Below are 15,629 nucleotides of genomic sequence, written 5' to 3'. Positions count from 1 at the left end.
GAAAGGTTCCTTGTGCCCCTTAACATCATAATGAATTGTATTTCATGTCATTTGTTTGAAAAGTTGTGTCGTTCCTTGCCGTCTCTTTTCTTTTTCTCCCAGTCGGACACTTTATAGCCTCCCGGACTGAACGTTGAGTTCAACAACTTCAGAGAATCAACACTCTCCTCACTTCACCCCATTCCGATTTATTTTATTTTGTTTCTTCTTTTCATCTCATTTACCCATTTTTATCACTTTTTATTCTTACTTTTAGTTTTCCACTTCTGAAATCTCACTCTCCATCTTTGTCTCCACCTGTCCCCCTCCCGCCAACGTCAACATTCCTCCGATCCTAACAATCTACCTTTGTTCCGCCATTCACACATTGCGATCGCTTAATGGATACTTTTAGCACCTTTCTCAGCCTTTATCATCAGTATTTACATTCCCGTTGTCCAATTACAGCCCCCCAACCCTCATAGTATAAATCTTGTCCAATTTTCCTTCTCTTCAGCTCTGACGATGGGTCATCCAGACTCGAAACTTTGGCTCTTTTCTCTCTCCACAGATGCTGTCAGACCTGCTGAGTTTCTCCAGTATTTTCTGTTTTTGCCTTGTCTGCCTTGCTGTGCCGTTATCAGTTTGCACTTTATGCCACTCAACTCAAAATATTTTTGCCCACCAAAGCCATTAGATGTCCTGCTACAGCAGGTTCTGGCCTTATTTTATGTTCCAAATTTGTTCCCCACTGTTTGGGACAGAAATACCTAATATGAAAGAAGACATTTACGTATGTAGAAAAATTTCTTTCATGAGCTTTGAAAATAATGCAGGACATTTGTTAAAAAGATAAAAGCTTCAGACAAAGTATTTTTTAAATGATCTTGATAAAATAGTGTTTAACTAATGTTACAACAGAGGAAGGAAAAATTGTAAACCAGGGAACAGAAAAGAAGATCAAAAAGACTTTATTCTGAATTCAGGAAATACACCAGGGGTCAGTATAACTTCATATCAAGTCGCACTGGGATACCATTCAAGAGGAAAAGTACCTGTGCATATAAGAATTGTAAATGATAATTTATGTAGAGGAAAAACTGAAAACCAGAGGAACTTGAGTATATATTTGCCTTTATTAATATAGAATGATGGAGTTACCTTCCATTTTAATTTTAAATTTAAACTTGTTTCTGAGTATGACAGAGTTCTACATCCTAAATTTATATAATTTTGTGTACATTCTTTAGATCATCATGCAAAACATTCCTGTTCCTGCGACGCAAACATCGGGGCCACATAATATATTCTGTTGTTTCTGTTAGGGGGACATTTAATTTCTTGCTGATCATCTACATAACTTTCCATTTTTAATTTGTTTCTGAAATGAACCTTTGTTCTCCAAAATGGTTAGACCTTATTTCATTTTAGTGAAATATAATTTAACTTTCAAGTTGAAAAGACACAATTTTGATCTTAAAAGTATCCATCAAAAAAGAGTTTTATTTATTTATATATAGTCTATTGATTTGAATGTATTGACTTTTTTGGGGGATGAATTGTTGCAACATAAAAGTGAGAAGTTTTATATTTTTTATCCTGAATATTGCATCTTGATGATGCGTCTTATTTTATGTGTGCTGCTTAAATTGATTTATTTGCTCAAGTGCTGATTTTAGGTTGAAGGCACTTGCTTTATTAGGTGGTTTGTGTTATTACTTTGTTCTGCTGTGGGAAAGATAGGAGGATATGCACATGATTGTTACTCTGCCTGGGCAAAGATGTCATCTTCTCTGCCCATTTGCACTTCTATTGTGAGTCAATGGGGATGTATGGGGGTTGGGTTATTAATGTAGCGGGTCGAGATCATTTGTTACTGGCCATCTGAAAGAGTTGAAAAGTTGAGCATGCATTAGCGAGTTGTGTAGAGTTGTTTAAATCTTGAAAAAAATTTAATTTCTTGTTTGGTTATTTTGGTCTCCTACTTGGTAGGTGCCAAGTCTTAGAAATGGAGTGTATTCACTCAAAAGACTCCAGAATTCTTTCAGATATTCTGATGTTTTTACATGATCTTGTTTGTTGAAGTATTGATGAATGGTTTTAAAGTGTGAAGTTGAAGTTAGTATTTGATTTTCTCCTTTTTCTCCTCCTTTCCAGCTGAATGTGACAATTCGGACGTCTCTACAGAGGCTCGAAGAACAGATTAGCCAGCTGAAGGATTCTTTGTTGAGAAGTTTGTCAACACGGCAGATGTATCCTTTTAAAACCTATTCTTTTTCATGGCTGTGGACAGTCCAGCTTATTACATGATATTCGGTACTAGGTAAACTAAAATATATATATTTCATACATAAAATATGTAATGGTTATTGTCTCTTTATTGAAGGAGTGGCAAAAGATCATGCCTGAATAACCTGTGTAGATATTTTAACAAAAGGATTGCTTTCAAAATGCTGTGAAAGATGTTGTAGTGAAATGTAAAACGCAGTGCACTGTCTTTCTATCTTTTTTGACGAAGTACAGTGCAGGAATTGAAGCTGATGTTTTCTTAACAGTTTTTGCTTTTTGTGCTGGTGGTAAGCTATGGGAAAGTTAATGAATTTTATGCATGTCCTGCTTTCTGAAATCCAATCCCTTTCAGGAACTTACGAATAAAGCTAAAATACAAAACCAGGTTTATGGGTTGATAGAAAAATAACCAATACTTAGAAGAAAAATGCATCTGCGAAGCGCAGAAAGACATGGTAAACTTGAGACTGTGCTGCTGATGGGTACATTGGCTTGGGTTTTAGCTTTCATTTTATAAAAAAAGTAGTAGGATGTATACAGACCTTCCAAATCAAAAATGATCCCATTATTTAAAGTGTGGCTGGAGAATTAGAGGGCATGACTACAAAGGTAACACGCTCAAAGTGAAACTCTGCGAATAGTGCATTGTGTACATTCAAAACTTGCTTCAAATAATGGCCACAAAAATCCTGATCGCTAATTAAAGGACACCTAACCTGCACAGTACTAAACTTAAACTTAAGAGGGTGTCGGAACGGAAAGAGCTGTGGGATATACGTACACAAATCTTTGAAGGAGGAGGGACAAGTGAGATGGCTGTTCTCAAAAAGGGTTCCTTATCTTTATAACAGAGGTATAGACTCTGAAATAAAGTAAATTCTTTAATAATTCATATTCAGTACACAGTTCGAAGCAGACAGACGTCAAAACTTAGTGGATGATTTATTAACGAGACAGCGACAACTTCAAACATCCTTCAAGAAAGATGGCACAGAGCCTGATCTGATGAGGTATGATTTTTTTTTTTAGCTTAAATTTATTTTCAGTTTATGCTCACTGCAGTGTATTGTTTTTTAATTTTTGTTCTCATACAAATGTGGTTAAACAGTTTTGTTCTTTATTAAGATATTGATTAATATTTTGATACCTGTAGTAATTATTTTTGAGCTTGGTGCACAGAACCAAGAGGAAACAGTGCTTTGGTTCAGAATGAAAGCCAAGGAAGATTTAGAATTTATGTGATGCCATTCATGTGCTTAGAACATCCCGAACCACTTCACAGCCAATAAATTACATCTGAAGTTATTGTTGCTTGCTGCTGCTTCGTCAGAGAGTGGTTAGGATGTGGAATCTGCTACCATATGGAGTCATTAAGGTGAATAGCATAGCTGGATTTAAGGAGAAACCACAGCTCAATGAGAGAAAGAGGAATAGAAGGATGTTGTCATGCTGCAGTATATTATGAACTTTCAGCAAACACAAGTTTTGAACAAAAACAGACTGTTAAAATGGTCACGGTAAATTGTTTGATTTTTGTGAGGACCAGCTCCAGACAGTCCTGAAACTTGAGCAATTACATAATTAAATATAGGGGGCACAGTAGCACAGTGGTTTGCACTGCTGCCTCACAGCGCCAGGGATCCGGGTTTGATTCCCGGCTTGGGTCACTGTCTGTGTGGAATTTGCACATTCTCCCCGTGTCTGCGTGGGTTTCCTCCGGATGCTCCGATTTCCTCCTACAGTCCAAAGATGTGCATGCTAGGTGAATTGGCCATGCTACGTTGCCCCTGAGTGTCAGGGGGACTGGCTAGGATAAATGCATAGGGATATGCGGATAGGGCCTGGGTGGGATTGTTGTGGTTGCAGACTCGATAGGCCGAATGGCCTCCTGCACTGTAGGATTATATGGTTCTTTGAAATATAGACATTTGCAACTATCCAGGAAATTCACACATCCTTTCGTTTAAAGATGGAGCTTCAACAGAAGAACTAGAGCTTTCCAGCTGATCTTCTGGTTCGCCATGAACAAAAGATACATTGCAACTCAATGTGCACTAGAGAAATGTAAATGGGTCCCCATTGGCTTCCCATTGTATTATGATGGTTCCTTATTCGAACCAAGACTGGATAAATTTCAAAGTGCCAAAGAACAAACACAGGATGTTCATTGATTTACCATTCACCTGATTTGGAAAAGGGCTTTGGCTTTGGACTTGTAACAGGTCACTTGTGTTAGCCATGTTTGTTGCCTGTTTTTAAAACAGCAAAAATTAGTTCTGCAGAGACAAAGTCATTAGTAAAAAAAACACTGAACCAACTAAGCAGTCAAATTAATAAACAGCAATACCTTGAAAGTGGGAGAAGGATTCTCCCAGCCTGTTCCGACTTCAGGTGAAGTAGAGGACCAACTTGCTGGAAATTGAACTACAAGAGACCTCGTAGCTTAATAAGAATCCTCTGCTCAACAAACTTTCACTTCAACTGAAAGCATCAACTCATCTAAGAAATTACTGGCCTGTCACAAATAAGATACTGAGTTATAGTTTGTAATCATATTGTTCCTTCATCAGCTGTGTCTAACTTTTGTCTGAGTGATAGCGTGGATGAGTCAAATGAGTGCAACATTGCCTTATTTAAACCTCCAGGGCAAATGTATGATTACATTCTTTATTTTTAAAACTCTCAAAAAAAGCTTGCTGCTGGAATTATTTAAATTGGGACAGCAACTCTGAGGATAAGACAATGCACACACCTCACATACAAAACACATAGATCACTGACAGTAAGGAAAACTGCAAATTTTGTCCATGACAATATGTTGATAGGTTGAGATGAAGCAAGGTGGGAGGAAACTCATGTGGAGCATATACACTGATGTAGTTGTGACTGGCCTCTTTCTGTGCTATGAATTCTGTCTTATTATGTAGGCAAATTCAACAGGCAGTTTGCCACCATCTAGGTCCACAAATACCAATGGAATAAATAATGGATTAATCTTTTCATTGTGGTGTTGAAGGAGAGAAATGTTAGCCAGGTGAGCTGTTGTTGCCATCTTCAAATTGTATCATGGGATCTTTAATGACCACCTGTAAAAACAGTTAGACCCGCAGTTTAACATCGCTGAGAAAGGTGTCTCAGATAATGCAGCACTCCCTCAGAGCTGTAAAAAGCATCAGTTTACATTACGTGCTTAAATCATGGAGTGGGGCTTAACTCTTTTGCCTCAAGCTCCCATTGAACCAAACTGACAATTAATGTATCCTCCAGTTTTCTTGTCTTTGGAAATTGTGAATGTGACGTGGATGTTGATGTGGTCAGGGACTTAATGCTTAATTGCAACATTCCACAAACTCTGAGACCGAGTGCTAAATATATGTGAAGTGGTTATAAAGTTATTTTCCCCAAATCTGTGCAAAATTGAGATTTCCATATTCTATCATACGTTAGTATGATGTGAATGTTTCAATAAATTTGGAATCGTAAACTGGTTCTTTGGATCTTATCCAATAATACTTTGCTTATTAGAAAGAAAGATAGCAAATGTTTGCTAGTTATCCTACATTAACTCCTTTATGAGCATAAACGTAAATAAACCGTGTGATTCGTGGAATGGACCACATCTTTTTATTTTATGTTCAAAGTCAGCCAAGACTAATGTGAAATTCAGATGAGTCAATGCAGCCTCATTCCTATTTTAGCAAGCTATTCATCAACCGAAGAACAATCCCGATAAGTAAACACTAATTGACACTAAACCTCAATCTCATAACGACCCCCAAGAATGATTTGTATTGAAATGTGGTGCAGCACAGGGACAGGTCGAAAGACAAGAAAAGTCATTTCAGAAATTCCACCAACTTGCATTTGAAAGCAAAATACCGCAGGTGCTGAAAATCTGAAGTGAAAACAGAAAATGCTGGAAATAATCAACAAAGAACAAAGAAAATTACAGCACAGGAACAGACCCTTCGGTCCTCCAAGCCTGCACCGACCATGCTGCCTGACTTAACTAAAACCCCCTACACTTCCGGGGACCATATCTCTCTATTCCCATCTCATTCATGTACTTGTCAAGACGCCCCTTAAAAGTCACTACCATATCCGCTACTACTACCTCCCCCGGCAACAAGTTCCAGGCACCCACCACTCTCTGTGTAAAAAAATCTGCCTCGTACATCTCTTTTAAAACTTGCCCCTCACACCTTAAACCTATGCCCCCGAGTAATTGACTCTTCCACCCTGATAAAAAGCTTCTGACTATCCACTCTGTCCATGCCTCTCATAATCTTGTAGACAGATCAAGCAAAATACCTGCAGTTAACATTACAAGGCAAGACTTGTGTATATATATCTGATATATTTCTCCAAAATAGAGTTTAAATTCTTTTGAATTTCTCAATGATTTTCCTCCATTGTTTTAATATCTTCCCTTCTTGCCGCCTGAGATCCCTGATTAATCACTGCTTTTTCTCCGCCTGAGTCTGACAATCTGACCAGTCTGATTTCCTCAAGAGTGCCTAATAGATACCTGTCTCCGTCACTCTGTGATGGGTGTTCCAGCTAATCCACTTATACAGCAGATTGACAAAGGAAATCCTCCTCCCATCACTCTGAGTTACAAGTGCTGAGGCCAATTCACTTCCCCAGAACACTTCTCAATGGGCTAAGAACTGGCCAAGCATATGGAGATTATTTCATTTGAAAGAGGTTTGCACTTGGAACTAGATAATTTGGTTAAATTTTCTATTAAATTGGCAGATAATCTTAGTCCTGCGCACAAGATGATATGTTTCAGTGGATGCCTTGAAACCTTCTCATGGACTCTCAATTGAGAAGCCCTGGCCTAGATATCTGTATGCATGGCTGCCAAAAGTAGAATGAAGAAGTGGAGAATGCAGAATTCTCATAGTTATAGGCCTGGAGGGGGATTACAGAGGTGAGGAAACATGAGGAGAGGATTTTACATTCAAGGCTTTGGGGATCAATGTAGGTTAGCAACCATGAGGGCAATTGGTAAACAAAACTAGATGTGGGATCGGATATAGATAGCAGAATTTGCAGTGGACTCTTGATAATTGCATAAATATTCAAGTACTTGAAGCTTTACAATATATATGCAGCTCTCATGCTGAAATGGAACCTGTTTTACATAACTGGCAGTTCTGCTGTGGCGTACCCCATGGTGAATCAGACTTTACACTGATGGAAGAGAGAAGGTGAACAGGATCATTGCAAGTGAATCTGTTTCTAACCTGAAGTTGCATAATGTTGAATATATTTACATAATTTGCCAAGTCTTTTGCCTCAGATAAAGTTTAAAAATTCATATTATATCTTGTTTTTATTCAAAACTGATCAAGTCCACAGTTACATTCATAACTCTCCTAAGTGAGTCACTAAAAGTTAGCATGTGGGTACAGCAAGCAATTAGAAAGGCAAAGGGTATGTTGGCCTTCATCGCAAGGGACTTTGAGTGCAAGAGCAAAGATGTCTTATTGCAATTGTGTAGAGCCTTGGTGAGACCTCACCTGGAGTATTGTGTGCATTTTTGATCCCATTATCTAGGGAGGGATATACTTGCCACAGAGGAAGTGCAATGGAGGTTCACCAGATTAATCCCTGGGATGGTTTATGAGGAGATATTGGGGAGATTGGGCCTGTATTTGCTTGAGTTTTGAACAATGAGGGGTGACCTCATTGAAACATACAAAATTCTTATAGGGCACGATGGGGTTGTAGATAAGATGTACAGATTAGGTGGATTGGCCATGGTAAATTGTCCCCTAGTCCCAAGATGTGCAGGTTAGATGGATTGGCTGTGGTGAATGTGGGGCTTACGGGGATAGGGCCTGGGTAAGACACTCAGTCAGAGAGTTGGCGCAGACTTGGTCAGCCAAATGGCCTCCTGCTGCATTGTAGGGATTCTATGATCGTCTGTGATAAAATGTCCCCCCCCCCCCCCATCTGCTTAATCTAAAACCAGGGGACAAAATATCAGGATAAGGGGTACCATTTAAGAGGAATTTTTTCACTTAGAGGGTGGTGAATCTTTGGAATTCTTCCCAGAGTGGTGTGGAAACTCAATCATTGCGCATGTTCAAAACAGAAATCGATAGATTTTTGGATGCTATTGGCATCAAGGGATATGGAGATAGGGTGGGAAAGTTGTGTTGATGTAGATGATCAGCCATGATCTAATTGAATGGTGGAGCAGGATCGATGGGCTGAATGATCTACTCCTGTTTCTCTATTCTCCTTTTCTAATTCATGGTGTAATTACTGAGACCTATGCCGCTGCTGGATTGGGAGAAGGTGGGCAAGACATGGGCATGGATTTGCAAACTCACTGTGAGTGCTCAATCATACTAGCAATTACTGGAAATAGATTCAAGTGTGTTATAGATAGCTTCCTCCTTTCCAAAAACATAAAGATGATTATTACATTGAGGGGAGACATCTTCTGGCTGCATGTAATGTGCTGTTTCTGCATGATGTGGGAACCGGTGGACCCCAAGGTGATTCCCAGTGAACATGTCTGAAGTAAGTGCTGGCTGCTTGAGGAGCTCCAGCTCAAAATAGACAAACTGGAATCAGAGCTTCAGACATTGCGACATCTCAGGGAAGGGGAGTGTTACCTGGATTATGTGTTTAAACATAGAGTCACACCCCTTAGACTAACTAATTCAGCCGGGGTTCAGGGACAAGTGGGGGTGGCTGCAGGTGAGGCAGGGAGTGGGGGCAAGAAGGCAGGGAGTGGGATACAGGAGGTAGAGTCCCAAGAGCCTCAGCCCCTGAATCTGTACAACAGATTTGAGATTCTTGCTACCAGTAGGAACGGGGACTGTAAGGAGGACGAGCAAACTGCCCATGGTGCAGGGAGCCGTTGAGGCAGAGGAAGTAAAGAGAAATGTAGTGGTAATTGGGGATAGTGCAGTTAAGGGCATAGACACTGTTCTTTGTGACCAGGATAGAGAATGCCGTAGGTTGTGTTGCCTGCCTGGTGCTCGGGTCCAAGATGTATCATCTGGGCTGCATAGGAACTTGGAGTGGGAGGGTAAGAATCCAGTTGTCGTGGTCCATGTAGGTGCCAATGACGTAGGCATAACAGGAAGAAAGGATGTGCAGAGGGAGTATGAAAAGCTAGGAACCAAATTAAAAAGCAGAACCAACAAGGTGGTAATATCTGGATTACTACCTGAACCACACGCGAATTGGCACAGGGGCAATCGGATTAAGGAGACGAATGCGTGGCTCAAGGATTGGTGTGGGAGGGATGGGTTCGAATTCATGGCACATTGGCACCAATATTGGGGCAGATGGCACCTATTCGGATGGGATGGTCTCCGTCTGAATCGTGCTGGGACCAGAGTCCTGGCAAATCGTATAACTAGGGTCGTTGATAGGGCTTTAAACTATTAAATGGGGGGGAGGGTGCAGGGGTATGGGGAATTACAAAATCGAAGGTAAAGGAGAGAGTACAAGTGCAGGTTAATGTTGAGGACATTCAACTAGTTAAAGGAGTAGAGGGCTCGGGAGATGTTAGTAGCGTTTCAACAAACCGGGTCCAGATAAAGGCTGGCATAAAGACACTTTGCCTGAATGCACGAAGCATTCGAAACAAAGTAAATGAGTTGGTGGCACAAATCCATACAATTGAGTATGATCTAGTGGCCATCACAGAAACGTGGTTGCAGGGTGACCGGGACTGGGAACTGAATATCCAGGGGTATCAGACATTTAGGAAGGATAGACAGGTAGAAAAAGGAGGTGGGGTAGCTCTGTTAATAAAGGATAATATCAGGATGGTAGTGAGAGACGACAGAGGCTCTAAGGAGCAAAACGTGGAATCGTTGTGGGTGGAGTTAAGGAATAGTAGGGGGAAAAAGACACTGGTAGGCGTCTATAGGCCCCCAAATAATAACTTAGAGGAGGGGAGGGCTATAAACAAGCAAATAATGGATGCATGCAAAAACAGAACGGCAATAATCATGGGGGATTTCCATCTGCATATTGATTAGTCGACTCAAATTGGACGTGGAGGGCTTGAGGAAGAGTTCTTAGAATGCTGTCGGGATAGTTTCATTGAACAGTATGTTACAGAACCTATGAGAGAGCGAGTTATCTTAGATCTGGTACTGTGTAATGAGACAGGTAGAATTAAGGATCTTCTTGTGAGGGATCCTCTTGGGTTGAGTGATCATAATATGGTTGAATTTCTGATACAGATGGAGGGTGAGAAAGTAGGGTCCCAAACCAGTGTCCTCTGCTTGAACAAAGGGGAGTACGATAGGATGAGGGCGGAATTGGCTAATGTAGACTGGGCGAGCAGACTGGTAGGTAGGACAGCTGAGGAACAGTAGAGGATTTTTAAGGAGTTTTTTTAAGTACTCAGCAAAAATATATTCTGGTGATAAAGAAGGACTGTAAGAAAAGGGTTAACCAGACGTGGATAATGAAGGAAATAAAGAAGAGTATTAAAATAAAAACAGATGCGTACAGAGTGGCCAAAAATAGTGGAGAATTAGTGGATTGGGAAAGCTTTAAAAAACAACAAAGAACAACTAAGAAAGCGATTAAGAAAGGAAAGATAGATTATGAAACTAAACTAGTTCAAAATATAAAAAATGATAGTAAAAGTTTTTACAAATATATAAAAAGGAATAGAGTGGCTAGAGTGAATGTTGGACCCTTGGAGGACGAGAGGGGGGGATTTAATAGTGAAAAACGAGGAAATGGCTGAGACTTTAAATAAGATCTTTGTGTCGGTCTTCACGGTGGAAGACACGAATAGTTTACCGAATATTACAGATCGAGAGTTGGTGGGAGGTGAGATCCTTAATACAATTACTGTTACTAAAGAGGTAGTACTTGGTAGACTAATGGGACTGAAGGTAGACAAGTCCCCGGGCCCGGATGGAATGCATCCCAAGGTACTGAAAGAAATGGCTGAGGTAATAGCAGATGCGTTAGTAGTTATTTATCAAAATTCGCTGGACTCTGGGGCAGTGCCGGCTGATTGGAAAACAGCTACTGTTACGTCACTGTTTAAAAAAGGAAGTAGACAAAAGGCGGGTAACTACAGGCCGGTTAGCTTAACGTCCGTAATTGGGAAGATGCTGGAGTCCATCATTAAAGAGGAAATAGCAGAGCACCTGGATAAGAATGGTTCGATCAAGCAGATGCAGCATGGATTCATGAAGGGAAAGTCGTGTTTGACGAGTTTACTGGATTTTTATGAAGATGTGACTAGTGCGGTTGACAGAGGGGAACCGGTGGATGTGGTGTTTTTAGATTTCCAGAAGGCATTCGATAAGGTGCCTCACAAAAGGTTGCTGCAGAAGATTGGGGTACACGGAGTTGGGGGTAAGGTGTTGGCGTGGATTGGGGATTGGCTATCTAACAGGAAGCAGAGAGTTGGAATAAATGGGTGCTTTTCTGGTTGGCAGTTGGTGACCAGTGGCGTGCTGCAGGGATCGGTGCTGGGGCCTCAACTGTTTACCATTTACATCGATGATCTGGAGGAGGGGACTGAGTGTAGGGTATCAAAGTTTGCTGATGACACGAAGATGAGTGGGAAAGTGAATTGCGTGGAGGACGCGGAAAGTCTGCAGAGAGATTTGGATAGGCTGAGCGAGTGGGCGAGGATCTGGCAGATGGAATATAACGTTGGCAAATGTGAGGTTATCCACTTTGGAAGAAATAATAGTAAATTGGAATATTATTTAAATGGTGAAAAATTACATCATGCTACTGTGCAGAGGGACCTGGGGGTCCTTGTGCACGAATCGCAAAAACTCAGTCTGCAGGTGCAGCAGGTGATCAAGAAAGCGAATGGAATGTTGGCCTTTATCGCGAGGGGGATAGAATATAAAAGCAGGGAGGTCTTGCTGCAACCATACAAGGCATTGGTGAGGTCGCAACTGGAGCTTTGGTCCCCTTATTTGTGAAAGGATATATTGGCCTTGGAGGGAGTGCAGAGAAGGTTCACCAGGTTGATACCGGAGATGAGGGGTGTAGCTTCTGAGGAGAATTTTGAACAGATTGGGTCTGTACTCGGAGTTTAGAAGGCTATGGGGTGATCTTATAGAGACATATAAGATAATGAAGAGGCTGGATAGGATAGAGGTAGAGAGATTCTTTCCACTTAGAAGGGAAACCAGAACTAGAGGGCACAGCCTCAAAGTAAGTGGGGGCCGGTTTAGAACAGAGTTGAGGGGGAACAACTTCTCTCAGAGGGTGGTGAATCTCTGGAATTCTCTGCCCATTGAAGTGGTGGAAGCTACCTCGTTGAATATGTTTAAATCACGGGTAGATAGATTTCTGATCGATAAGGGAATTAAGGAATATGGGGAGCAGGTGGGTAAGTGGAACTGATTCGCTTCAGATTAGCCATGATCTTGTTGAACGGCGGGGCAGGCTCGAGGGGCTAGATGGCCTACTCCTGCTCCTATTTCTTATGTTCTTATACGATGGAAAGTTATGCACAAATTTTTGTAGAGATCAAATTTGTGCATTCTGGGGGTTGTAAGCCTCCTACCCACTTGAACCTTTTAATTCAGATGAGAGAAAGGAAAAAAAATTAAGATGAGAGACAGATAGCTCCATAATCCTGAGCCTCAGGCATCTTAAAGAGGACTGGCTTGTGATTGAAAATGTTGTTAGAGACATTCCATATTGTTCAGAACCTTATTTCCAATGCTATATATTATGCTTAGTGATAAATTAAGACAATGGCCAAGCTGGTAGATGTTGTTCCCGTTTGACATTTGTTGATTTTGTTTTTAATCTGCTTCTAACTGAGCATGCTTTATGTAAATTATAGTTCAGCCAATTAAGTACTGATACGAAGTTCAACACTTTACATGTGATGGGCATGCTCTAAATACACCTTGGGCTGTCACCTTCAAGCTCCGGGGCAGTGTATCTGGGAAGTAACCCGAAGGATGTGTTGTAGAACCACCCTGGAGGTTTCCAGGTAGGGATTACACGGCAATTGCCTGGGAAGTTCAATTGCAGTGTTAATGTATGCCGACTTGTGACGCTGATAAATAAACTTTAAAAACAATCCTGTTACATCAAAGAATGTGCTGTTTTGTAATGTGAAGAATGTCATACCACATCAAACAGTGTATTGTCCCACTGCTAAAATATGGGGTGAGATTCCCTGGCCTCCCAGTCATGTGTTTCCCGCCGACAGGAGGTGACACGTTGTTTGCTGGCAGCAGGATTCTCTGGTCCTGCCACTGCCAATGGGAATTCCCATTGATGTCACCCAGGCCAGCGGGAAACCCACGGGTGGGAGTGCGCTGCAGGCAGGACCGGAGAATCCCGCTGACGTGAACGGCTGGAGAATTCCGGCCATGGTGTCATAGAAGGCTACTTATTAATAAATACTACAGGAATTCATTCAAAGATGAATTCTAAAGGCTGGAGGTACAAATCCTTCTTCTCTTGAAGAGCTTACCAACCTTCTACTCTCTGTTGTGAAATAACTTTCTGTACTTGCAAATGTCTGCCTATGTTTTGTTTATAATTTTAAAAATATAACAGCAGTTTGAATTAAACTGTCCGAATTGTAGTAGACAGGAAGCGAGTAATTCTGCAAGTTTTAAACTGTCCGAATTGTACCAGACAGGAAGTGAGTAATTCTGCAAGGTTTTATAATTTTATTATTTTTCCATTGGTGACCTCAATTATAAATATAGACATAGAAATTTATATTGTAAAGCGTTAACAAGTGTGACTAAAAATTACAATATGAAGTAATGTATACAGGAAGTGCACACATTTTGATGCAGTATAGCCATACAAATTCTCATTCCATGGTGTTGCTCCTGATAATCTATCTTCAAACCCATACTGTTTTTTTACCTTTTGGGGAATAGTGGGGGAAATGGTGGGAGGATTTCCGAGCTGATTATCAACCTGTCGAACCACGTTATGAACGCTTCATCTGTCGCCAACTAGTCATGGAGTTGGATTTGAACCAGGAGCTTCTGGTCCAGCAGTAGGGCGCTACCACTGCGCCACAAGACCTCCTGCTGTTCTTGTTAAGTTACAAGCTTTATAATAACAAGAGCTGTCACACCAAGTAGTGTTATAAGGAATGCTGATTTACTAATGTCGGGGCAACGCTAGAATTTGGGAGTACTGAGAAGGGAATCAACTGGGCCTGGAAATAGATTTTTAAAAAATCATTGAGTCTGAGAGTGCCAGGTAAGATGCTGTGGGATATGAAAGCATTGTGAACAGCATTTAGGGAGCAGTGGTGGGTAGGTGCTCAGATCACTAGGAAAAGACAGATAGAAATTGAGAGCTTTGGAAAGGGAGGATTCTAAGATCTGCAAGCATTAGGAGGGTGGTCTTGGGAATTGTGAACCGTAGGAGCACAGACCTGGAAGCAGGGATTTGGTTGATGAATCTGGGAGAAAGGCATATGCGGTCAAGAAAGACTTGAGAAGGGCAGGGAGGGGTTGGAAACATATTTGGAGGTGGTGGTGGCCAGTGATGGGGAGCATGTTCCAGCAACCTTGAAGGAAAATGGAGCTGAACACAATCCGCTGCCTTTGACCTGTTTGAAAGCACTTATAGCAGATACCACTCCCCACAACCTTTCCTTTCTTTGATCATACTATAAAGAACACATTTCCATAAACAAAAACAAACTCATCAAATACTCAATGTTCTGTGTTCATGCAATTTTCAAGGTTTGATTCAAAACATTCCTTAAATCCCAAATATAGTTCGCTTTTTCTCAATAGAAACATTTCAACTGAATTTGAAGGCATACTGATGAGGGATGGGGCTGTCTTTGACATACAGGAAGGCCAAACAGGAAAAAGCCAGTAATTCAAATTCAACTCCTAGCTTGTGTTAAATATCCTTTCTTTATATTAACTTTAAAATGGAAAATAACTATCAGTGCTGTTCATGAAGGGTGCTTTTAATATATAAAAATGGATATGCATATTGATACTCACTCCTCTTCTATCTGAGCATGTTGCAAGAATTGTAAGTTGCTTTTGTTGAATGTTCACTGACATACAAGAACGTTAATCCATCTTGTGACATTTTCAACAAGTATTCTTGATTGTGAGTGTGACATTAGGATAAGAAAGGACTGTTGCATTGAATGTAATGCTGAATTATTAAGGGTAGATTTGCTCTGGATTTTTGTTAACAAAATGATAATGTATTAATAAAGATTATTTATCTGGTTTTTGTTCCACGTGCACAAGGGAAATCTTCTCCCCTTATGTTCACAAAGGTTGAGATTAACACTTTTTAAAGAAAGTGGAACAGGACTTGTAGCATCTGTGTTTTTTCAGTTTAATGATGAACATTTTAGAGCAAGGGACCAA

General features: G+C 40.7%; 1 protein-coding gene across 2 annotated transcripts in view; it reads left to right on the top strand.

Moving 5' to 3' along the window:
* The window catches only part of stx8 (syntaxin 8), a 179,508-nt gene that overhangs the window by 23,783 nt on the left and 140,096 nt on the right, over window positions 1-15,629 (top strand). For both annotated transcript variants that reach the window (XM_078225517.1, XM_078225518.1), the window contains exons 3-4: window positions 2,137-2,231; window positions 3,168-3,278. In XM_078225517.1, the coding sequence (XP_078081643.1) occupies window positions 2,137-2,231; window positions 3,168-3,278 (206 nt within the window). The remainder of the gene's footprint in view (window positions 1-2,136; window positions 2,232-3,167; window positions 3,279-15,629) is intronic.

This window comes from Mustelus asterias, chromosome 12, assembly GCF_964213995.1.
Source record: "Mustelus asterias chromosome 12, sMusAst1.hap1.1, whole genome shotgun sequence".
NCBI lineage: Eukaryota > Metazoa > Chordata > Chondrichthyes > Carcharhiniformes > Triakidae > Mustelus > Mustelus asterias.
The sequence above is the reverse complement of the archived record's forward strand: the minus strand, read 5'-3'. Positions and strand labels throughout refer to the sequence as shown.